At 45.5% G+C, this 23,818-nt stretch overlaps 1 protein-coding gene across 2 annotated transcripts in view; it reads left to right on the top strand.

Moving 5' to 3' along the window:
* The window catches only part of MAP9 (microtubule associated protein 9), a 470,608-nt gene that overhangs the window by 342,957 nt on the left and 103,833 nt on the right, over positions 1 to 23,818 (top strand). The window contains exons 11-12 of one of the 2 annotated variants that reach the window (XM_069631321.1): positions 14,296 to 14,457; positions 22,214 to 22,359. In XM_069631321.1, coding sequence (XP_069487422.1) covers positions 14,296 to 14,457; positions 22,214 to 22,359 — 308 coding nt within the window. Of the gene's footprint in view, positions 1 to 14,295; positions 14,461 to 22,213; positions 22,360 to 23,818 lie in introns of both variants that reach the window. The other variant, XM_069631320.1, reaches the window with a different exon arrangement.

Below are 23,818 nucleotides of genomic sequence, written 5' to 3'. Positions count from 1 at the left end.
TGTCCTTGCTGTGATCCCCAGAAAGCGGGAGGAGAATCTGTGTATCATCTGCATAGTAAGTGTAGGTGATACCTAGAAGGTCCAGATCATCGAAGAGGGGTTTAGTGAACATGTTGTACAGGGTTGGTGAAACACAGGAGCCTTGAGGGATGCCGCACGTGATTGGAAGAGGGTCGGCTGCTGCCGAGGGGGAGAAGACCCTCATTGTTCTCTCACTCAGAAAGGATTCAATCCATTTGGTGGCATGCGTGGAGAAGTGTGCAGCAGTGTCTAAGTGTTTGCAAAGGACCCTGTGATCCACCAGATCGAAAGCAGCTGAGAGATCAAGTAAGAGGAGGAGTGCCGTCTTACCTTGATCTATCAGTTTGTCTATTTGGGTCTTTAGATCAATATGTGCAGTTTCAGTACCGTGGAGTGGATTGTTTAATTCAAGGTGTCTTTGAATTTGTGGATAGGCAACCTTGTCTAGTATCTTCAGTAGGAAAGGTACAGTAGTGATGGGCCGATAATTAGTGGGGATGAGGGGGTCAAGAGTCTGCTTCTTGAGAAGTGGGAGCACCCATGATTGTTTTAAGTTCGCCGGGATATTACCTGTGGCGAAGGAGGAGTTGATCAATTTTGAAATGAACGGTGAAAGGTCTCTGGCAGCGTCTTTTATTAGTTGTGCTGGGCAGATGTCACCTTTGCAGTTCGACGGTTTGAGGGAAAGGATGATTTTCTCTACCTCTAGGATGGTAGTTTTTGTGAAGGAGAATTTGTTGGTTGGGTCGTTAATGGTGTTAAGTGGCGGCTTGTTTGTGAGGTTTAGGGAATCTTTTTTTAGTTGGATTTTGTTTTGCAGTGTGGTGATTTTATTTGCTAAGGCTGTTTGGATATCTGTGCACCAGGTCTGGTCTTTGATGCAGGTATCAGGTGTGGCAATGAGGGACTCAAGTTCTTACAAGATGGAGAAGAGTTCCTTCATACTTGAGTTGGCATTGGCAATGCGAACATTGTAGGAATTACGTTTCGCTAGACAGATTTCATTTTTATAATGCCGAGAGATATTAGTTAAGTTAGCTTTATTCTCTTCGGTTGGACATAATTTCCAGTTGGATTCGCATTTTCTTTTGTTTAGTCGCAAGGCCTTAAGTTCTGGTGTGAACCACTTGTTTAAGTGTGCCTTGGGTTTGCTTGTTCGCATTTTGAGAGGGGCGACTTTGTCCATAGTGGTGCGCATGATGTTGTTGAATTCGTTGACCAATGCACTAGGGTCGAGGTTGTCTGGCAGTGCATTTAAGGTAGGAAGGATCAGGGGAATAATATTATCTGCTGTAATATTCTTTTTGTTTCTTGTAGGGCATGGTGGAGCTGCCTGTGGGGCAGGGCTGGGTGGTTTGGTTGTTAGTAAATTAAAGGACACCAAGGAGTGGTCTGTCCAGGAGAGGGGCATAATAGAGGATACTGTGGCTGAACAGTTGTAATCAGCGATCCAGTCAAGTATTCTACCCTTTGCATGTGTGGGGGTGCTAACTTTTTGGGTAAGTCCCAAGGTGTGAAGGGTATTGGCAATAGTAGAAGCATGGGCATCTGCTTGGTCATTGAAGCCAAGGTTAAAGTCCCCTAATATCAGCAATTGGGAAGTAGTTTTGGTATTGTTGGACAGAAGGCTGTGCAGGTCCTCCTCGAAGGTTCCAAGTGGACCCGGTGGTCTGTAAATTAGGTGAATTGAAAGAGTTTGGGCGTTGTTTATGGGAATTTTGGCAGTGAGAGTTTCACAGGATTGCATAGTTGTGGTAGGGACTAGGCGTAGTGATAAGTTTATTTTGGATATAATGGCGATTCCACCTCCGTGCGAGCCTTCTCGGTCCTGCCTAGATATGGTGTAACCGTCGGGAATGGCCAACATGAGCGATGGGCCTGCCGCATTGTGTAGCCAGGTCTCAGTTGTAGCAATAAAGTCTAGATTGGCTTCTGTGATTAAGTCAGCTAGGTCAATGGCGTGTGCCACTAGGGATCTTACATTAAGGAGTGCTCCCTTGAGGGAGTGTCCTTTAGGGTCCATTTTGGTTATGGCCGCGTTGGATGAGTTGGTATTTGTCTTAAGCATGTTTATATTCACTGATGGGGCGGATTGAGGGGGTGCAGTGCATATTCTAATGTGTTGGTCTTTCGTTGTGCGTTTTATAGTGGGGAGGGATCTTCTAAGAGGTTCATAGAGTTTATTAAGTCTGGCGCGTAATTTAAGGTTTCTCTCGTGAGTTGGGGTAGGCTGAGAGGTGTAGACTAGTTGGCCTGGCATGGCCTGGTGTGGGGGGCTGATGTGGCCAGGGTAGTTAGGTGTCTTGGGTATGGTGAGTAGGAGAGGAGGCGCGAAAGCTGGCTTGCAAGGGGTAACTTCAGTGTGGCTGTTCTTAGGGGAGGCGTACAGTATGGCCATAATCATTAGAAGGTAAATGTTGAGTGAGCTAGACATAGTGCAGAGCTATTCCTATTAGCTAGTAATGCCACTTGGTGTGTGTGGACTGGATAACTGGTCGTCAAGGTACTAAATGTCGGTAACTGTGTCTAAGGCTGTGTGGCTAGATCTGTAAGGTCTAGGCACGATTCACTAGTAGGGGCACAAGTATATGAGGCATGAATGGGCAGTGTCTAGGGTACATAGCATGGGAAGCACCTAAATACGCCTGTTCCAACAAGGCTAAGATATAGAGACTGAGGGCACCTAGATGTGGCAATCAAACAGTGACTATAATACATAGCATGGTGGGCTAAAATACAGAGGTTAAGGGCACCTAGATATGGCAATCAAACGGTGACTATAATGCATAGCGTGTGAGGCTAGGACATAGCGCAAATCAAAAGTGGTCTATTAGCGACCATAAGGCACAACACAAGTCAAAAGTGGTTTATTAGCGACCATAAGGTACAACACAAATCAAATGTGGTCTATTAGCGACCATAAGGCACAGCACAAATCAAGTGTGGTCTGTTGGCGACCATAGGCACAACACAAAACAAATGTGGTCTATTAACGACCATAAGGCACAACACATATCAAATGTGGTCTATTGGCGACCATAGGCACAGCACAAATCAAATGTGGTCTATTAGCGACCATAAGGCACAACACAAGGCAAGTGTAGTCTGTTAGTGATCCTGAGGTGCAGCACACGGTGCAGTGTGGCAGCATCTATAGTACATGGGAAGGGTTAGGCAACGCCTGGGTTCGGAGAGCATTTAAGCCAATAAGCCAAAGGGTGGCCACTGAGTATAGGATTGAGCCTAACGCTGCAAAGCTAGAGTGTCATGTATGAGGCAATCTAAAGGCACAAGCTAGTAGGTGCAAAATTAGGCAATACCTATGTGCTAAGGCTGGTAGCAATTGTGGACGAACAGACTGAAGTTCAAGTTATGAGGCACAACACGCATGACGTGTGTTCTGCTCGGCTGGACGCAAGCAGTGAGGCCTTAAAGCATTAGGTGCTATGGATGAAAGGCGTGCACTGTGGACGCATAGAAAGAACGCCGTAATACAAAGTTAATAGTATAGGTTAATGGCGCTTGCAGGATTAGCTTGCAATGCACGTAGACAGACACCTCTGGTTGGCGGACAGGAAGGGCACTGGAAACGTGGTTGCAGCAATTTGAAGATAGGGACATCGCCTGGCGCTGGTAGCGCTCGGTCAGCTCAGTCAGAGCCTTCTCACGAGAGCCTTACCTCGAGGGCCGGCTCTCTCGCCTGCCGGCGAATCGTGGCAGGTATGAGACGAGGTACCTGGCCAATCAGCTTACGTCTACGAGCTGTGGGGAAGCAGGCAGAAGAAAGGACAGGGTGCCTTGGTGGCGGCGGCCATCTTAGAGATTGGAACCCCTCGTGTGTTCCAATGGTGGGGGTGCAGATTTCCCTGGAATATGGGAACCTGCACGAGAATCGAATCTGGATGGCACGCTGAATGAAAAGAGACAGCTTCCCACGGCGGATTCCAGAATTTAGATAAAGTGAAGCGGAATTATGCACGAGGCGCACACAGCAGCTGGTAATATGCTGGTGGCCTACCTCTGCATCCTGGGCACATTGCAGGGGGGGGAGGCTGCTCCTGCAGCCTGCCGCATCGCTGGGGAGCTCCTGCTCCTTCGGTGGTGAATGGTGGTGAATTCGTTCACGCTTTCTACTGACAGACCTCCTCCTCCTCCCACCATTAGGGCCCCACCGGCTCTCACTAGAAACAAGTAGAATATAACAGTAGAAAGACTCATTCCGAACCTACTTCCCACACTCAATGCACTATCTGACAACCTCAACCATGACACCTTGGTCGAAGAATACAACAAGATTATGGCCGCCTCACTGGACAATATCGCCCCCCTCAAACTCAGACCAAGCAAACCAAAAACCCACCTCAACAAATGGTACACACCATTCCTCAAAAACCTTAGGCAGCAGAAAAGAAACTGCGAGGCCACTTGGAAAAAATCCCCATCAGTCGCAAACAAACTCAAAGTTTCCAAACTAGCCGCACTCTACAAAAAAGAAATCTACCTGGCGAAACAAACCTCTTTTGACTCTCCGATATCCCAAGCGCAATCCAACATGAAAGAACTCTTCTCTATCCTTAAAGAAATAGAAACACCCATAGTACCTCCTGACACCTGCACCAAAGATAAAAACTGGTGCTCAGAAATTCAAAGTGCCCTAGCGCATAAGATCGCAACCTTACAAAGCAAAATCTCTAGCAAAAAAGCCTCCCTCAATGTCACTCCCCCCCCAAAAATCCCGGACAAACTCACGTCCATCACCTGCTTCAAGTTCTCCAAAGTCAATACACTTGAAGTTGAAAAAATCATCTTATCCTTGAAACCATCCAACTGCCAAGGAGATCTGTGCCCAGCACAGCTTATCAAAGATGCTGCCCGCAAACTCTCCCCCTTCATTACGAAACTGATTAACGCCTCCTTCACCACCGGCTCTATTCCCACCAATCTAAAACAATCTTGGGTACGACCACTACTAAAAAAACCTACACTTGACCCAGCCACACCCACTAACTACCGACCCATAACAGCCGTCCCTTTCCTACTGAAAATTCTGGATAAGGTCGCCTATGTATGAATACAGAAGCACCTGGAAGACCACCACCTATTAGGATCCAGACAATCCGAGTTCCGCCCTCAACATGGGACTGAAACCGCACTCATTGACTTAAAAGCACAGATCGACACACTCGGAGACAATGGACAAGCTGCCCTACTCCTGCTCCTCGACCTATCTGCTGCTTTCGACCTGGTCGATCATTCTGTCCTATGCTCACACCTCCACTCATCAGCACACTTCTCTACTGAGGCTATCACCTGGATCGCATCATTCCTCAATGGCAGAACTATGAGAGTCTTCTCTCCCACTCCTGCAGCAGACCCTATACATTTCACTTGTGGTGTACCACAGGGATCCTGTGTCTCCCCTACTCTGTATAATATATTTACCAAGCCCCTTTTCGATGATCTGGATCATCTCGGTATCACATACACTAACTATGCAGATGATACCCAGACCCTCCTTCCACCTTCTTGAGATTATGGAAAGTATTTGGCCTTGCTAAATAGGGTGTACATCATCATCCAGGCATGGATGGCCACTCATGGACTATGCCTGAATGATGATAAAACAGAGCTTATCATCCTAGGCACCACCTACAGCCTAAAGAAACTGGGCCCGGCATACAATTCCTTCATGCTTGATGGGAATAACATCACAGTCGGACAGGAGGTCAAAACATTGGGATTCTAACCGATTTCTCCTTTAAAAAACAAGTGAGCTCCCTAGCATCTTCCACGGCATATACATGCAAATTAATCCGCACAGCCAAACCATTTCTTTTGGACAATAGCTGCCTTACACTTGCCAGAGCCCTCATATTGTCCCGCCTTGGCTACTGCAATGCCCTCTACCTGGGATCATCCAAGGCCACTACCAGCAAGATACAAATCCTCCAGAACAACGCTCTTAGAGCAGCTCTGGGCATCTCTAGAAGACAATACATAACAGGATTCTGCCAACAGAACAACTTGCTCTCCACTAATGACAAAATCCTCTTAAAAACGGCATCTCTCACCCACAAAGCTCTCAACAATGCTGCCCCAACCTACCTGGTTAATAGATTTCAGAGACAATCCTCCTTAAGACCCGTAAGAACGGCATATAAAAGACTGCCTATACATTCCCAACTACAAACGTGGCACCATAGGGGGAAACAGCTTCCCTGTAAAAGCGGCCAAGTTGTGGAACTCATTGCCTGCAAACCTCAGAATGGACCTGCCTTACCAAAACGTCCGCTCCAAGGTAGTTTCATGGCTGCAAACAGAGGCCCACTAGGACAATAAATGCTGCAACACCTGCACACACCCTATCCACATGTGCTTACCTGTCTACTTGTATATAATGCCTGTCTACCTCACTGCTTCTTTGTATATAACATTGGTTTACATTATTGTCCTACGTATATGTATTTTTATGATGACTGCAACTAAGCTTTGAAAATTCTTGTAAATGCTGCGCCCTGATACCTCTGGGTACCCTTGCGCATTATAAATAATAAAAACAAACAAACAAACGTTGTATGTGCATGGCACGTGCTCACGCATTGATTACTTCCTGCTCTCAACCCGAATAATGAATAGTGTAATATGATGCGATATCCTTCCAGGGGGGGTTTCAGACCATAAAGCAGTGAGCTTTCAGCTAGACACGTCATGGGTGCAGCAAAGGGTGAAGAGGTGGAGGATGAACACGAGTATAATTAAGAGCCTGAAGTACAAACAGGCACTCCAGACGTTAGTACAGGAGTATTTTTCATTCAATGAAGGTTTGGTTGGCAGAACAAGTGGTCTGTGGGCGGCGAGTAAGGCTTGCATTAGAGGGATTATGATGCAGAGAGCTGCACTGAAGAAAAGGGAGGATGGGCCACAACAGAAATTGCTGGAGGATGGTATAGCCTTTTTGACACGCTTATATGATGCAAAGCCATCAAAGAAAAACGTATTAGAGATTAGAAGGGCAAAATATGAGCTGAACATGATCTTCACGAAGAAAGAAGAATATGCGTGGTTTAGGATCAAGCTACTACGTATGAACAGGTTGAGAAGGTGAGTCGATTATTGGTGGCTCAATTGAGGCAGAGGGAAGAGCACACAGTCATAGCTGTGATTGAAAAGGTAGGAACAGGGGAGCAGGTTATATACCCAAGCGGGATAGATGCAGCCTTCTGCCAGTTCTACAGCGCTCTATACATGGCAGAAGGGACAGAAGATCAAAGGAGTGAAGATGCTTGTATGGGCACAATAACCCTGCCAACCATAGGAGATGATGACAGGCTAATGTTGGGTAGTCCATTCAGGGTGGAAGAGGTCTGGGAAGCCATTAGAGACATAAAGGCGAACAAATCACCAGGAGAAGACGGGCTGCCTGTAGAATTCTACAAGGCAGGGGGAGAGGGAACATTGTAGAGACACTAACTGAATTTGATAATGAGGTTACAAGGGAGGGGACCTTGGCTTCAGATTTTATCAGGGTACTCATCACAGTCTTGCCAAAATCAGGGAGAGATCCAACCAAGTGTGGCAGCTACAGACCCATCCTCCTGATAAATGTTGATATTAAGATACTAGCAAAGATACTAGCTTCAAGGCTAAAGGTGGTAATAACAGGGTTAGTGCATGACACACAGGTGGGTTATATGCTGCGGCTGACTGCATGGGATAACATGAGAGTATTATTCCATGTGCTATGGCAAGAGAGGGAAGGCAAACAGGTAGTGGCACTTTCATTGGACCCAGAGAAAGTGTTCGACAGCGTGGAGTAGGGGTATCTGTTTAGGACGCTGTGCCGTTTTGGTCTAGGGGAGGGCTATATATAGAAAGTTAGGTTATTGTATTCCTCTCCAAGTGCAAAGATAAACATGGGGGACACATCTCAGAACCATTCCTAATCATGAGAGGGACCAGGCAAGGCTGCCCCTTGTCACTGCTGCTTTTTGCTCTGGCACTTGAACCGCTTTTGACTGCAATACAGGAGCATAGAGACATACAGGGAATACAGACATCAGCAGGGAAGGTAAAGGCCCTACCATATGCTGATGACATCATGCTAATATTGGCTAATCCATGTTCCTCTATAGCCACACTAGCGAAAGTGGTGAAAGACTTCTCCAGCTTTGCAGGACACAAGATCAACTGGGAGTAGTCCGGAGTGATGATGCTGAACAAGGGCACTTTTAAAGCCAGTGTCTCGAGCCAGAGTTTCAGATAGGTGGACAAAGGGTTGAAATATCTGTGGATAAACCTCTATCTAGGCCTAATAGATCTGGTGAGAGACAATACGGAAGGTATGTGGAACAAACTATGCGTAGAAATGGCTTGCTTGAAGGCGCTCAACTCGTCATTCTGGGGCAGAACACAAATTGTGAAAATGAAAGTGATAGCAAGGCTTAACTTTGTTTTCACTATTTTGCCCCTACAAGTACCACCTCTATTCATGCAAAAGATAATGAGCGGAATCAAGCGTGGGGAGCATGAGGCTGCGACTCAAATTAGAGAAACTGTACGCTCTTCTAACATCAGGGGCCTCAACCTGCCTAATGCAGATCTGTGTTATCTAACACAACAGCTGCTTTAATAGGGAGCCAGACAAGAGGCCGGTTTGGGTGCAGCTGGAGCAGTTTATTGGGGGCACAAAAGAGAAGGCAATGGTATATGAGGAGAAGGAAGAACACATGAAGCATCCAATCCTTAGAGCTATGATGAAAGCATGGAGATGAGCACACAGATTACTTAGAGTGGACAGTCACTGGCAAGAGGAGGCCACTATATGGAATAATAAGATCATTGGAATAGGGGGAGAAAGTGTAAGGTTGACAGAATGATAGGAAAGAGGAATACGGCAGGTTAGGGATATATGGGAGGGAGGCAGCATGCTCAGCTTTGAATCCTCATCTGCTAGATCCCATTTCAGTCGCACAGAAAAGTGGACATACATTCAACTGTTGCACTGCGTTGCAAAGGTACTGAGAGAGAGCAGAGGAAGGGGCCAGCAAGTTCGCCAGTGGCGGAAATATTAATAAATAAGACTGGGGAGGGGACCCTCTGGATTGGGAAAGTATACACCACACTCAGGGACTCACTATATGCAGAAAGCACATGGGAGAGGATTGTGGAAATATGGCAAGGGTTACTGGCAAGGGTCAGCTGAGTGAAGAATCAATTAATAGCATTATGGAGAATTATACCAGGGCGTGCAAGGAAGGAAGACTTAAGTTAACATAATTCAAAATTCTGCAGGCGTGGTATTGGACCCCCAGAGACTTAAACTGCAAGATATGTGCTGGAGGTGTGATGCACCAGAAGCGTATATTCTACATGTTCTCTGGTCTTGCGCACAGCTCAACAGGTACTGGAAGAGTACACGTGACTCAATACAGGCAGCGCTGGGCAGGGGGTTTGCTTGAACCCCAACAGTGGGCATACTACAAGACTTGTTGCAGGAATGTCACCTTACGACTCAAGAGGGGAAGTGGCTCACTAAGGCTCTGCTAGTGGCAAAGCAAGGCATAGTGAGGCGGTGGGGCGTAACAGCTAAGCTGACAGCGGAGGCCTGGGAGATGGAGATTTTGAGTCTCGGGAGGATAGCTCAAGGGCAAACTGCTCGCCTTGGAAGCAAAACGACACAGAGCATCACAGGTTCGATCGCCAGGTCTGCGTTTAGAAACATCTGGGTATTAAGCACGTTATAAATAACCTATCATATCATAAATAGCAGTATTTGAGAGACTCATCTATAGGCTGCTGGACAGAGAAGCAGAATTTGGGCACATCTGTGGGAGATACTTAAGGCTCGGGACGGAGACTGGAGACACACAATGAGATGGCCCAGTAGGCCGAAGATTCTCTCTCTCTCTCTCCCTCTTCTGAGGGGCGTAGTGGAGCGGTGGTAAGGTTCTCTGGACTCTAGATAATCAAACTACAGTAGAAAGGGGATGGCTTGGATATCCAGTCCACGGACATAAGCAGTTATGCTGGTGAGTCTAGCTTGGTGTGTATTGTTAGTTAGTTAATTAGTTTGTTTAGTTGGTTTCAGTTCCTGATCATTTAAGTGCTTGGTTATGATTTGGTCGGTTCTCTGGTACCTGGACCGCTGATCAGACTCTAGAATATAGGATTTGGGGCAGGAGGTAACGGCAAAATGACTAAGCATTGAAGGTTGATTACCTTTGGACCAATATCTGATGTAATTGTAATTATAATTGTAATTGTTTATTTGTAAAGCGCTTGCACACAAGTTAAGTGCTTCAAAGCGCTTCAAGGCGGGAATGGAACAAGGGGATATCGTCATTCTTAGGCCTTGAAGATTCCTAATGACCTAACAGCAATAACTAGCATACTAGGCAAGGGCATTTATACTAGTATAAGTGCGTGACAAAGAGTGGGGGGATTTGAGGGAAGATGGAGAGAAACATACAAGACAAAAAGGTTGGTCATCAATGCACTTATGCATGCAGGCACAGCAAGCTATGGAGGGGAGATAGAGGAAGACGGGACAGACAAACATGCTAAGCCTAGTACATTCAAGGTCGCGCAAGTGTGCGGACAGAAGTGTGAGAGAGGGGGAGTGGGCAAGTGCGCCCAGTCCAGCAGGGGCCAGGTTTAAGTGCAGAGTGGGTGTCATTCTCATGGAATGTATTACGAGTACAGTAATGCAAGGCAGACTGCGGAGGCCCGGAGGCAAGTGCAGGACTGGCGGGGGAGCCTGGGACCTGTGAGGCTCGGGAGGTGCACCAGGTGACCAGTCAGCTGACTGAATAGGTTGGGGATGAGAACGAAGGAGGGAAAGTAGAGAAGAGAAAGGAGGTTATCAAGGGAGAGGAAGAGAGGAAGAGAGAAAGAGGAAGAAAAGAGGAATGTCTTAAGGAGTTTCTGGAACTTAAGGAGGTCCGGCTCAAGACGCAGGTAAGCTATTCAGAGGAAGGCACATGCAGAGGATAAGGATCTACCCCCAAATCTCTGGAGAAGCGACTCACCCGCAGAGAGTTGGAGGAGGCTGAGCCGAGGGCTCTGGAATGAGAGTATTTAGAAAGAGAGTGTTGTAGATAGTGGGGCTCTGGCCCCAGAAAGCCTTGTGGACTATGCAGAAGGACTTGAACTTGGTCCTTGCAGCCACGGGCAGCCAGTGGAGGGATTTCAGCACCGGAGAGATGCAATTTCTGGGCTTGAGGCCAAGGATAAGTCTTGTGGTTCTGTTCTGGATAAGTTAAAGAGGTTGATGATTAGAGGTGGGAAGATAGAGAAAGAGATTGTTGCAGTAGTCCAGTCTGGAGAGGACCAGGTCTCTGGAGACAGTGAGCCTCTGGGGGAAGGTGAGAAAAGGTAGAATACGTCTGAGGAGGTGCAGATGGTATTGGGACATTTTGGACATGTCCGAGATTTGAGAGAGTAGAGTCCAAGATGATGCCCAGATGTTTTGCCACTAGTGGGTGAGGGTGCAGGACCAAGGGTGGTCGGCCAGAGTGAAAGTGGGAAAACGGGAGCAGGGGTCCCTATGTCCCTAAGTCCCCTTGCACTTGCTGGCTGCACTACCACTGTTTGTTGCTTTTATTATTTATTTATGTTTATTTATTTATTTTTATTCCTTTTTTGCTCAGCAGTCATCACCTCTCCCACCCGTCTATGTACTTTCCCCTCTCCCTCTCCCATGCACTTGCACGTTCTCAATGTCACTGAGCCTAGTAAGATCGTTGTTTGTTCTCCCTTATTCCCCGCCCTTGCCACGTCGCACTCTGAAACAATTGTGTACGAGCACAATACAAATAACATATCAATATCCATATGAGGACGATCTCAGTCTTACTGGCATTAAGGCAGAGATCATTAGCAGCACACCAGGACTGAATTGCAGGTAGACTGTCCAGGATGAGCGAGGAGGAGGAAGATGCCGAGGGCAGCCTGAAAGAGAGCTGTGTGTCATCTGCCTAACACTGAAAGTTGGAGGTGAAAGAAGAGATCATGTGGGCTAAAGGTGCCATGTAGACATTGAAAAAAACAGGGGGGTAGATTAGATCCCTGGGGGACACCACAAGTAGAGAGAGTGATAGCGGGGAGAAAGGAACCAAGTTCTACATGGGAAGGATGGTCGGCGAGATGGGATGCTAGCCACGCCAGAGCTTGATCACTGAGACGTGAGATCAGGATGTTGTGGTTTACCATATCGAAAGCCGAGGAGAGGTCAAGAAGAATGAGGTCCACCTGTTTGGAAGAAGCTTTCATAGACCGGACTTGTCTAGTGACCTCCTCAGATGTGACCTGGGAGAGGGGGGAGAGAAGAAGGGGAGTGATGGGCGGACCAGGGGGTGTTGAGGGAGGCCCAGGAGGTGATGGTGGGTGTGGAGGAGAGAGAAGACAGGATGTCCTGTGTTTTTGCGGTGAAGTGTGCAGCCAGGGCTGAGCAAATGGCCTGGATGGGTGCGGTAGAGGAAGAGGCTGCAGTAGGACTGGCCAGTTCCTTACAGACTTTGAAAAGTTTGGCCATGTTGTTGGATGTTGCAGAAATGCGAGCTTCAATATGGACTATTTTCTTGGACTGGATACACAGTCTTTTGCAGAAGACAGCAGACAAGCTTGTCAGAGGGTGTGCCTGAAAATCCCCATTTCTGTTCTGCTGCCCTGCACTTAGGTTGAAGGTCAGTCAGGTCAGAGTCGTACCAAGAGTTGCACTTTTTGGCACGCTTCAGTAGGACCCTCATGATAGGGGTAAGGGTATTGGAGATGGAAAGGTGAAAGTTAGAGAGGGCTGAATCAGGGTGGGAGTCAGCCGCTAGAGTAGGGGAAGGAGAGTAGGTGTAGGCAAAGGCAGCCACTGACACTTTTTTCATCGGTCGGATGACCTTAAAGGTCGGAGTCAGTGCAGGGTGTGCCAGTGCTAAAGGAGAGTAAAGCTTCCGGTGAGAGGAGTGAAGAGAGTGATCAGTCCATGAGAGTGGGGTGGTGAGAAGAATGGAGAGAGGAATGTCTGTGGAGATAAGAGCATCCAAGTTGTGGCCGGCAGTGTTCGTCAGACTAGAAGGTAGAATGGAGAGAGAGAGAGAGAGTGGGTTGCATAGGTTACAGAAAGCTCCTGAAGAGTCTGGAGAGTCAAGATGGATGTTGAGATCACTCAACAGGAGTAGTTGGGGGGAGGAGGAGGAGGAGGAGGAGGAGGAGGAGGAGGAGGAGGAGGAGGAGGAGGAGGAGCAGGAGGAGGAAAGGAGAGAAGGTGCCAGGCTAGCTCATTCATAGAAGAAGAGGGTGGACTGGCCCGGTGGCCAATAGAAGGTGGGCAGAGTAAGAGAGGAACACAGGGATCCACTCTAGAATAATTAGGGCAACTTCCCCTCCTGGTCTGTTGGGCCTGAGTTCAGAGGGAATCTTGTGGCCTCAGGGAGGAAAATGTCAAAACTTGTGATAGAGCTGTCCTTAAACCAGCTCTCTGTGAGAGCAAGAACATCAAGGTCCAGATGTTCCAAGAGTTGTAATTTCTTACGTCTTCTGCCTATATCCTATGTCTATAGACCATGGGTGGTGGCAGAGGATGCAAGAAATTAGTATAATATTGGCTGATAATGGTGAAGAAGCTATGAGGCGGTCAAAATGCTAGCCCAGCTGCTGCATAATATTTGTATCGGGCTGATTATGTGACCTGTTGTAATCATCAGTAGCTAATTAGGGTTGATGTGGAAACGTTCAATGATTATTGAGGGGAAAATGCTGTTTGACCATTTGTCTGTCTGTTTGTGTGTTTATAAGAACATTCAATAAAAACTATGATCTTAAAAAAAAGCACTGTCCATTTATAGTGGATTCTTGTGGCTTTTAGCAAGTGCGAAAAACAGACAGATTGCATTTGAATTCATTGGTTTAACAGAAGCATGAAAATGTCATGCTGGTGTTAAACCATACCATTTTTGCAGATCGAGCAATGGGGATTGACATACATGGAAATCCCATTCCATGCCCCAGTTCTGCCTACAAATACCTACAAAAGCCACACAATACACAAATAAGAAGTGAACGTAGGTGTTACATTTCAATGCCTGTTTTTAGCACCTATTTTACCTATCTGGTGACATAGGAATGAGCCCCAAAATGTTTTTGATGTGGTATATTTAACAGTTATTTCTCTGAAAATGAATCGTACACCTGACATTTCCCACCTCCAAAAAAGAAAAAAAGTGGTACGGTGAAGGTAGATAGAATTGCGATTAATTTTAAAATGTTGTATATTTGTTTTAATAGGAAGGAGGTGCAAAGAAAGAAGAAGCATCAGCATCCTTTCAAGCCTGGAAGGCAGAGAAAACTAAGGAACTTAAGAAAAATATGCTGAAAGTAAAGGAAGAGGAGGAGAAAAAAAGGAAAGAATTGGAACATATGGCAGAGAAAAAAGAGGAATCAAAAAAGGCAGTGAGAAATATATTGTCTTTACTAATGAAAATGTTATGTTTCAGAAGAGTTTAATTAGTGTTAAATTAAAGTATTGGAAAGGGACATTTTCTACTAATCAAGTGTGTGAAGTCAGTGGCTGCAACCCCACGGTCAGTAAGTGACTTGAATAAATAGGAACACAACATCATACGCTGCATGCATACCAGATTGACTGAATACTGCCATAAATGCCAGGCTACTGATGGAGGAGCAGCATCCTAGATTCTGTTCATTTTGTGGGAAGAGGAGGTATGCCTGCGGCATGGGCATCCTAGAGGTAGCCTTTAAACCAGCAAAAGGGTTGCACTTCCGGCACATATTTTGTTGTTCAAAGGGTGGTGGAAGGAGAGAATTGAATGAGTACATAAGCAAACCTTTGCAGCATAATGTTGTCATATTTTAGGTGTCTTATGTAAAAATGATTAGTCCGATTTTCTTTTTTTTTAAAGACTAGTAATAATCCAATTGAAAAAAAGGAAAATATTTCTACAGAATATTACTTCTTTATACTGCCATTAATGTAAATTGTTTAAAATAAGTACCAATACATTCAATTTCTCATAAAACCATAGGTATTTGTACAAAATGTGTAATTTGAACAAATTTCAAACACCTATCTAATATTCGTTAAAAAAGACAGTTGGTTCCCCATGAGAATTTGTTCTCCAAAAACCTGGTAAAGAGATGACATTCTCATCATGTGAAAAGACATTAAATTGTTTTACCTTAATTAGCCCAAGCTTGGGTCAGTTAATAACAACATGCTCCAAGTTTCAACTCTTTCAGCATTACCACAAAAACGACAGTATCAGTCCCCCCCGAGGAATATTTGATCTGGCACACATGGGTATTAAGTTGCGACATATGTGTGAAAAGAATTTCGTAAGATAACCATCAATTGAATTATTTCTCTTCTCTTCTTCAGCCCCGTGATAAAATAGTGCATATGTCACAAAAGAGGCTCTAGTTTTGCACCAGTCATCAATCCATATACACCTATTAATTAGCATGGGGTTTAAACACAACACATTTTTGTATGATTTAATTGTTCTGTATACATTTAATTAATTACCTATGACATTACAGCTTCTGTTTTCAATGAGTAATTAAATATCCATATGTAAAGAATTAGAAATTGCAGTTTCCATTCATTCAGAACATGTAATGAACGAGGGCCCAACACAAATCTTAGTTCAGAAATAGGGGTACATCTTGGGAGTGATAATATTTTGCGCCAAATCAACCCTTCAAAATTGTGCCAGATTTGTCTATCTTTAAAGTGTAAAATCTCGGCCACATAGAGTAAGCATGCTTCCACTTTATATTCATAGTGGTTTAACACTGGTAATTGAGAATAGCGATCATATTTCAGTTTTTTTTGGTTTTTTTTGTTAGGGTTCGGTGAGCCACAAACATGACCTTATCTTCTTGCTGCGTGAAAAGATTCTAACCTTTGATTTAAGCAATTTGTTTCACCTTCATGTAATTTTCAAAGGCACCTAAACTGTGCTGTAGTTCAATGGGGGATTGGTACAAAATGACCAAATTGTCACCATAACCAAAGTAGTATATAGAAACCGACCGCAAGTCTGGGGGAAATAATTATCCTTTTTAAGAGTGGAACCTAGGTCTGAAATATATATGTTAAATAATTGAATCAAGTACATAGGCATACTTTCACAGCATATCTTGTCACATTCTAGGTGTATATGTACCAATTATTAGCCAGATTTTCTTTAGGAAATTCTGTAGTCCCCCGGCTGTCCATCTATTAATGTGAAGCAGTCCTGCTAGTTTTCGCTGATTAGGAGGGATTGTCTTGGGACAATTGCTGAATTTCATGTTGTCTTGTTGGACTCTGTAATGAAGGCCCAGCGCTGGGTGATCAGACTCTGGTGACTGTGGAGGCCGGGTGCCACTGGCAGCTTGTTAATGTCCGACCCAGACGAGTTACACTTGGAATCTCTCAGTCCATCACCACCCTGGATTTTAGAACTTACCACCAGGTCCTCCTGGCCTGAATGCTACAGTCTGGAATTCCAGTGACAAGAGTAGAACTTGAAAAGCACACATCTTGGCCTAAAATTGGAAGCAGGACATTTCTGAGACCCAGGTAAATTTGCCTTGCTTAGATAGATTTTCATGGTTCCGCAGAAGAGAAAGGGACAAGTCAAAGACTCTTTCCCATCTGCAGTCACTTGAGGTTCTCTGAGGAACAATGCTAAAACCACCCAACTGAACTCGGTTATGAGCTCCAGAGATGTTTCTTTGTAAGCTAAGTGCCTGCAGGTCCACTGCTGGTACTGCTGCTCTTGATATATTGAAATGTCCCTGAGGTTTGTACCAGACATCAGGAGAAAACTTAAAAACATAAGGCCTATGGACACCCTCCTGAGTAACACCAACAAACGAAACAGCAGGACAGAAAATTATTAACCTGACTTTCTTGGGAAGAGACTTCTACTTGGCAGACCACTTCACTCACTGGAGCTTGCTTAATGTGGCAGGACCATGTAGATATCAGTGAGTGATGTTTAGCTGATCTTAGCCCACCGATAAAATGGACCTTGCCTCCTATCTCCCTCACTCTACTCCACTCTCCTCCAGCCTCTTCACCCGATAACGGCCACGAGTAAAGTTCCCAAAACCTGGGTAAGCCCCGTCTCCTGCACACTATCTCGGACTAAATGAGACACATTTTTAAATACGTATAAAAAAAGAGTGTTGTGTGTATGATATATTCAATGCTGGTATAATTCACATGGCTCTTACCTATATGAGCAAATACAAAAAGATAATGTATGTGCTATAGGATTTATAATACAGGACAGTAATGGCTAAACATTGTGCTAAGCAGAATGTGTGCATTGGGCACACTAGATGCTCACAATATGGGAGAAAAAGAGCACCTGAGCTAGAGATGCGGCATCTCGCATTGCATGCTCAAATTTGAAGCAGCTTCAGTCATAGAATCAAAGATGGCCGCTATTTATTGTGGCGTGACTGAAAACTGAATTGCATCATAGAGCCATTCTCTTTGCAAACCTCAGTAATGTAATGGCAGTGATGTGGTTGCCTTGTAGGGATAGATACTAATAGTAAATTATAAACACTTGGGTAATTTTGACATTGTATAAAGTGGGATCAGAACACTGTCTGACATGATATGATAGGATGAGTCATTTATAACGCACCTGTACACATGTGTTTCTAGGCGTGGCAAGACAAGAGAGGGAAGACGGAGGACAAAACAAACAATCTTACTAGGCATTGTTTCATTCCGATCGTGCAAGCGCGATACGCATAAGTGCAGGGAGGAGGGAAGGGGGAAGTGCAGCCAGGGCAGTGCAGCTTTGGGTAAGTACAAAGAGGCAGGGGAGTGTAGGGTTACAGCTACAGCCCCTAAGTGCACGGTAGGGCTGGAGCAGTGTAGGGGCTCCTGGCCAGGGGAGCGTTGTACTGGTGAGACTGAGGGTAGGCAGGCAACCAGTCAGCGCAGCGTACAGGTTGGTCATCAGGGGAGGGAGAGAGCATAAGCAGAAGTGAAAAGGACGATCTTGAGCTGCTTCTGGAACTTCAGGTTGTCGGGCTCATGTTTGATGGGGGCAAGGATGCTATTTCAGAGGGAGGCATCTGCAGAGAAGAGAGGTCTACCCCCCACTCTCTGCCTGGAGAAGCATCTGACCCTCAGAGTTGGTGGAGGCTGTGCAAAGGGTTTGAAAAGGAAGGTGTTTAAGACGAGAGAGTTGGATGTAGTGCAAGCCCTGGCCCCAGAAAGCCTTGTTGACAATGCAGAGGGTCTTGAACTTGATTCTTGCAGCTACCGAGAGCCAATGGAGAGATTTCAGGGCTGGAGAGATACGGTCCCTGGGCTTAGGCCAAGGACAAGTCTTGTAGTCCTTTTCTAGATTAGTTGCAGAGGGTGGAGAGTAGAGGAAGGCAGATTGAGAACGAGGCTGTCGCAGTAGTCCAGCCTAGAGACAACAAGAGCTCTGGAGACAGTGAGCTTCGGGAGAAAAGTGGGGAAAGGAAGAATACCTCTTGAGGAGGTGCAGCTGGTAGTGGGCCTTGTTGGCAAGATCTGTGATGTGGGGAAAGAAGGAGAGAGTGAGGTCGAAGATGAGACCAACGTTTTTGGCCTCCCTCAGAAGGTGGAGGAAGAGGGCCCAAGGAGGGCAGCCAGAGTAAGAGAGGGAAAGCAGGAGCAGAGGTCGCAATGAGGAGGATCTTGGTCTTAATGGCATTAAGGCAGAGATTGTTGGAGGCACACAACTCCTGAATCGTGAATAGACAGTCAAGAATGAGCGAGAAAGGAGAGGAGGAGAGAGAGCTGAGTGTCCTCCACAAAACTGAAAGTTAGAGGAGAAGGTAGAGATAAGGTGTGCCAAAGGGGCCATGAAGATATTGAAAAGCCAGGGTGAGAGGTTAGAGCCCTGGGAACACCACAAGTTGAGAGAGAGGTGGTGGAGAGAAAGGACCCATGTTGGACCTGGGAGGTCCAGGAGGAAGGAGGTCAACCAAGCCAGCACCTTATCCGTGATGCCCAGGTCCTGACAGAGAGATTGATCAGGATGGCATGATTGACCTTGTCAAAAGCAGAGGAAAAATCAAGGAGGATGAGGACAGAAGGAAGGCTAGAATCAAGATTAGTGAGCAGATCTTCACAGGTGTTCAGGAGAGCAGTTTCCGTGCCTGTGGCTGCTCTGACGCCAGACTGATGGTCATGGAGACAACCAACAGATTCAGTGTGGTGAGTAAGCTGGGAGATGGCCAGCTTTTCTAGGGGTTTGCCCAAGAAAGCAAGAAAGGAGTGATGGAGATTGAGTGGTGGTTTGCCGGACAGGAAGGATCAGCAGAAGGCTTTTTCAGGAAGGTGTGCACAAGGTAGTGCTTGAAGGGAGAGGTAAAGTTCCAGTGACAAAAGAGTGATTGCAGAAATCGGCCAAGGCTGGAGCAAGGTTGTCAATGTGGTCCTTGATGGTTCTGGAGGAGCAGTGGAGCACCTGCTTGGATGACACTTTCAGAGATCAGACTTGTCTAGAAACCTCTTCAGGAGTGGTCAGAGAGAAAGAGGGGAGAGGCGGCCAGAGGGGTCCAAGAGTGGTAGAGGTAGAGGGAGAGGAGGAGCAGAGACAGGACAGGTTGTCCTGAGGTTTAGTGGTGAAGTGAGAAGACAGAGCCGTGCAGAGGGACTGGGAGGGAACAGGATAGGTGGCGACTGCAGAAGGATCGTCCAGCTCCTTGCTGATTTTAAAGAATTTGGCTGTGTTGTTAGAGGCTGCAGAGATACAGGCTTGGATGTGGACTTCTTCTTGGGCAGGAAAGAGAGCCTGTATTGCCTTTGGAGCAGGCAGCAGGGCAGTTTGTCAGAGGATGTGTCTGATGCCCACTTCCTCTCAGCCGCCCTACACTAGTGTTTCAGAGTTGTGTGATCGGAGTCACCAAGAGTTGCACTTGGAGGTAGGCTTCAGACTGATTCTCATGACAGGGGAAAGGACATCCAAAGTTTGGAAAGATGCAGGTTAGAGAGGTATTTGTCAGGGTGTAAATCAGCCGCAGGCATATGAGGAGCAGAGAAAATAGCAGCAAACGCCTCGATCGACACACGCTTCATGGGCTGAATGGCTGAGAAGGTTGGTGACACTGCTGGGGTCGGCTTTGCCTGAGGGACAGAGAGATTCAGGTGAGAGGAGAGCAGAAAGTGTTCTGTCCAAGAGAGAGGAGTGGTGAGAGATTGTTAGAGAGGGGGATGTCTGAGGAGATGAGAACATCCAATGTGTGTCAGACCAGAGGGTAAAATGGAAAGAGAGAGACAGTGTCGTAGAGGTTGCGAAAGAGCCCCGAGGAGGGATTGAAAGCATCCAGGTGGATGTTGAGGAGAAGTTGAGAGGTAGAGGCAAGGAGAAAAGAGGAGAGGTCGTCCCACTCTGAGATAGAGAGCTTGCAGACCAGGCATTCAAAGGAGGAGTAGGCCTGCATACAATGACAGAAGCAGGAACTCACTCAGGAAAGATCAGAGCTACTCCACCTCTGGGACAGTTGGTTCTGGGTTCAGAGAGAGTCTTGTAGCCATCAGGGAGGAGAGTGTAAAAACGTGTGACCGAGCTGGTCGTGAACCATGTCTCTGTGAGACATGGGTTGCTTAGGAAACATTGCCCACATAAACCTAGTTTAAGGTGTCATTTGCAAGTAGGGAATAAGTATACTTCAATGATGACAAAACATACACTAGCATAACTGGTGCTGAAAAATATCGCCAATTATCTCTGCCTTTTGTCAGCACCAAACAATTATTCCCTATGTGATCTATTTACGAGAAAAGGCCCTTGTGAATTCTAACTTGTATTTGGTAACTTAATTTTCGAGTCTCCAACTGTATTTCTTAATTGTCCTTTTGTAGTAGTTTCTTTTCATGAGAATGTCACTTTCTTAGATAAACTATTTTAGTTCATAAAATGAAAACGTACGGTCATTGAATTTGTCTATTTTTAACTTGTCTTAATCTTTGATTTTTTCATACCTAAATAACTAAGGTTATTTGTAAAAATACATCTTACTCTTTGCATTTAATTCAAATCTAACAATGCTCAAACATGCATATTCACCATTCTTTTAGAGGTGTGCAATGGAATATTCTATATTTAAGCAATATAAGCCGATGAAGACAGCCTAGAAATCCAGGTTACGAGCCTGGCACAAGCTTTCAGTTTTCAGAGCCATATCAGCCCCGAAAAGCCTGACTGCAAGGGACTTGTAGCGAATTGGGATATGGCATCTTGTCCGGGTTGGTAATGGGCTTCTTTTTTTAAGTTCAGTTGTGGTGCAGCTGCCATTCCTCAAGTTAAAAAATAACTACAGAAAACATGGCCACTGAGGAAGTGGAGAATACACCTTCTTGTAGTCGATTCTCCCTTTTCATAGCAGCCATCTGCAGAGCAAGGCAGGAGGACACAGGCCAGTGAATATTGTTGTGTCAAAATGGGGTAGGTAGGATCTAGGGCATTAATTTTGGGGGAGGCATACAGAGACCGAAAAGCACTGGGAGGGCGGTCTAGCCCATCAGAGAGCTCAGAATGTGGGCCTATACCATGAGATAAGGCTCAAATTCTCAGCCCTCTGATTGGACCACCTACCGGGTGCTAATTAAGCAAAATGTCCCGCACAGGGTGGCTTTTTTACAAAGTGGTACCAGCCTGGAAAACGAATGTTAAAGGCCAAAGTGAAGAGAGGGTATATAACATGCCTTCAGGGCCATTTGCACAAAGGAAGGTATGACTAGATGGGGCTTATAGCTATGGCCAGTTTCCTCTTTAGTTGGTATCCCTCTGTGGAGCAAGACTGGTGGGTAGTGAAGCTGATTTCATAAGGTAAGTGGTGTGAGGATAGGATGTATGGGGTGCGGTAGACTGGGGAGTGGTGACACATGACAGTTGGCATTTGGGTGGGATGGGGGACACGTAGGCATGGTGTGGGGAGGGAGTGCAGGGAGGAGAATGGAGTATCTATGGGGGAGGCCCTCAGAATCCGATTTGCATCAGGAGGGACATTGCACCCATCATTGTGCTCAGATTGCGGGCCTCTACTATGAGGCAAGGGCCACGTTCTGTGTCTTCTGAATTTCTAAAGGCCACTGTGACCCCACATGCAAGGTGCTAATACATTTCAGTAAGTTAGTTTATCTAAATATTTCATTACATTGAGCTACTTACAGAAATATGTGTTTTTCTTTTAGGCATTTGAAAGGTGGAGAGAAGATAAAGAGGAACATCTAAAAGAGAAAATCCGGAAGGAAAAGCAGGCTGAAATGGCAAAGAAAAGAAAAGAGCAGCAAAGTGTTGTGGAAAAGAAGAAGGAGAATACAATGGCTTTTAGCAAATGGTAAATTCATGAATGTGAATTGTCCCTATTGTCGTTTGGGTAGTTGTTACATTTCAAAAAAGGATCCCTTCTTTCTAATCCTAGTTCTTCAGCGTTGGTATCTTCATTGAATTTAATAACCCTGTATATCTCAACCCATTAGCAAGCAGAACCTTGCAAGACTTTTTCTTAGATATAATTAAATAATTTGAAACTAAATTACAGGTTTATGGTTAAGTTGGCTTTCCCATATGAATAGTAAATTTTGGATGGCTTATAACTTTGGTGCAGTTTGGCCAATGCGCCCGAAACATGCATACAAATATAGATCCGACTCAATGATTTTGGAACGTTTGGTGTGGGTTCGTTAATGGGGGGTCAAACTTGTAGGACAAGTCCCAAACCTTTCAAAATCTTGACAGACTCGAATGGGAAAAACATTTTGCTCATGGCTACAGACCAAACCGCCGAACAGACTTACACGAAACGTACGTGGAAAAGGGCAGCCTTGTCCTGAATCTGTCTAGTGTTGTTTTATTTAAAAAATATATGTGTGAAGAATATGTGCAGAGAAATTGGTAATATCTGCATGCTTACATCCTAATTCGGTGTTCTGAGATGCCTCTGGACCAATTGGGGACCAGCACAAGGATTGCGAACACCAAGCAAGGTGTTAATTGGTTAACTGAGAGATGTGAGGTGCGTAAAAACATTTTGAGATGGCCACCATGCTGGCTTTTGCCCTATGTGGTTTGATTGCGGACACTGGAGTAGCAAAGTATACAGAAATGCACATTTACCCTTGTGTTGCTGCTAAAAGAGCCCTAGAGGTTATGAGAGGGTAGAAAGGCACACATATGTGTGTTTTTGGGCAACAAAAACGATTTATTTTCTACTACAGTGCTCGCAGTTTTGTTTTGGTGGTCGTCAGCTGCCCAAGGATACATTTTCTGTTTGCGGACAACATAGAGTTAATTATCTTGCAAGTGTGTGATATAGTTATTATGATCTATTTTCTGCATATTGATTGTATGTAATTTGGCCTGCATTTTATTAGGTTATTAATCGGAATAATTAGGGCATCATATGTAGGATTGAAATTTAACTGGACAGTTGTAAGGGTGAAATGGCCATTAAGATAGTATTTGTTTATTATGTTATACACAAGGAGAAATGATTGTGGTTCATAGTTTTGTTATGGGGCTCTGGTGTCTGGGTTTTGAAGTTTTGGTATGGTTGTTTTTTTCGATTAAGTTGGGTTGTGGCCATGGGCAGTGGCCCATGCCCTGAACTATCTGGCCACTGTCTATGGCCACCAGGCATGATATGTGTGATTGGGTTTCACATGTTTTTGCTACGGACACTTTACCCATTTGCACTTTAACTGTCCAGTTTGCACCGCAGCCGTTATGATTTCTTTTTAATACCCATCATCTAACCCAGCCACCTCCACCTCACCCTGGCCCCACCACCTCCAATC

The sequence above is a fragment of the Ambystoma mexicanum genome, chromosome 6q (assembly GCF_040938575.1).
Source record: "Ambystoma mexicanum isolate Mex_15411 chromosome 6q, UKY_AmexF1_1, whole genome shotgun sequence".
NCBI classification, from domain to species: domain Eukaryota; kingdom Metazoa; phylum Chordata; class Amphibia; order Caudata; family Ambystomatidae; genus Ambystoma; species Ambystoma mexicanum.
Note: the sequence above shows the minus strand (reverse complement) of the source record. Positions and strands in the feature narration are given on the sequence as shown.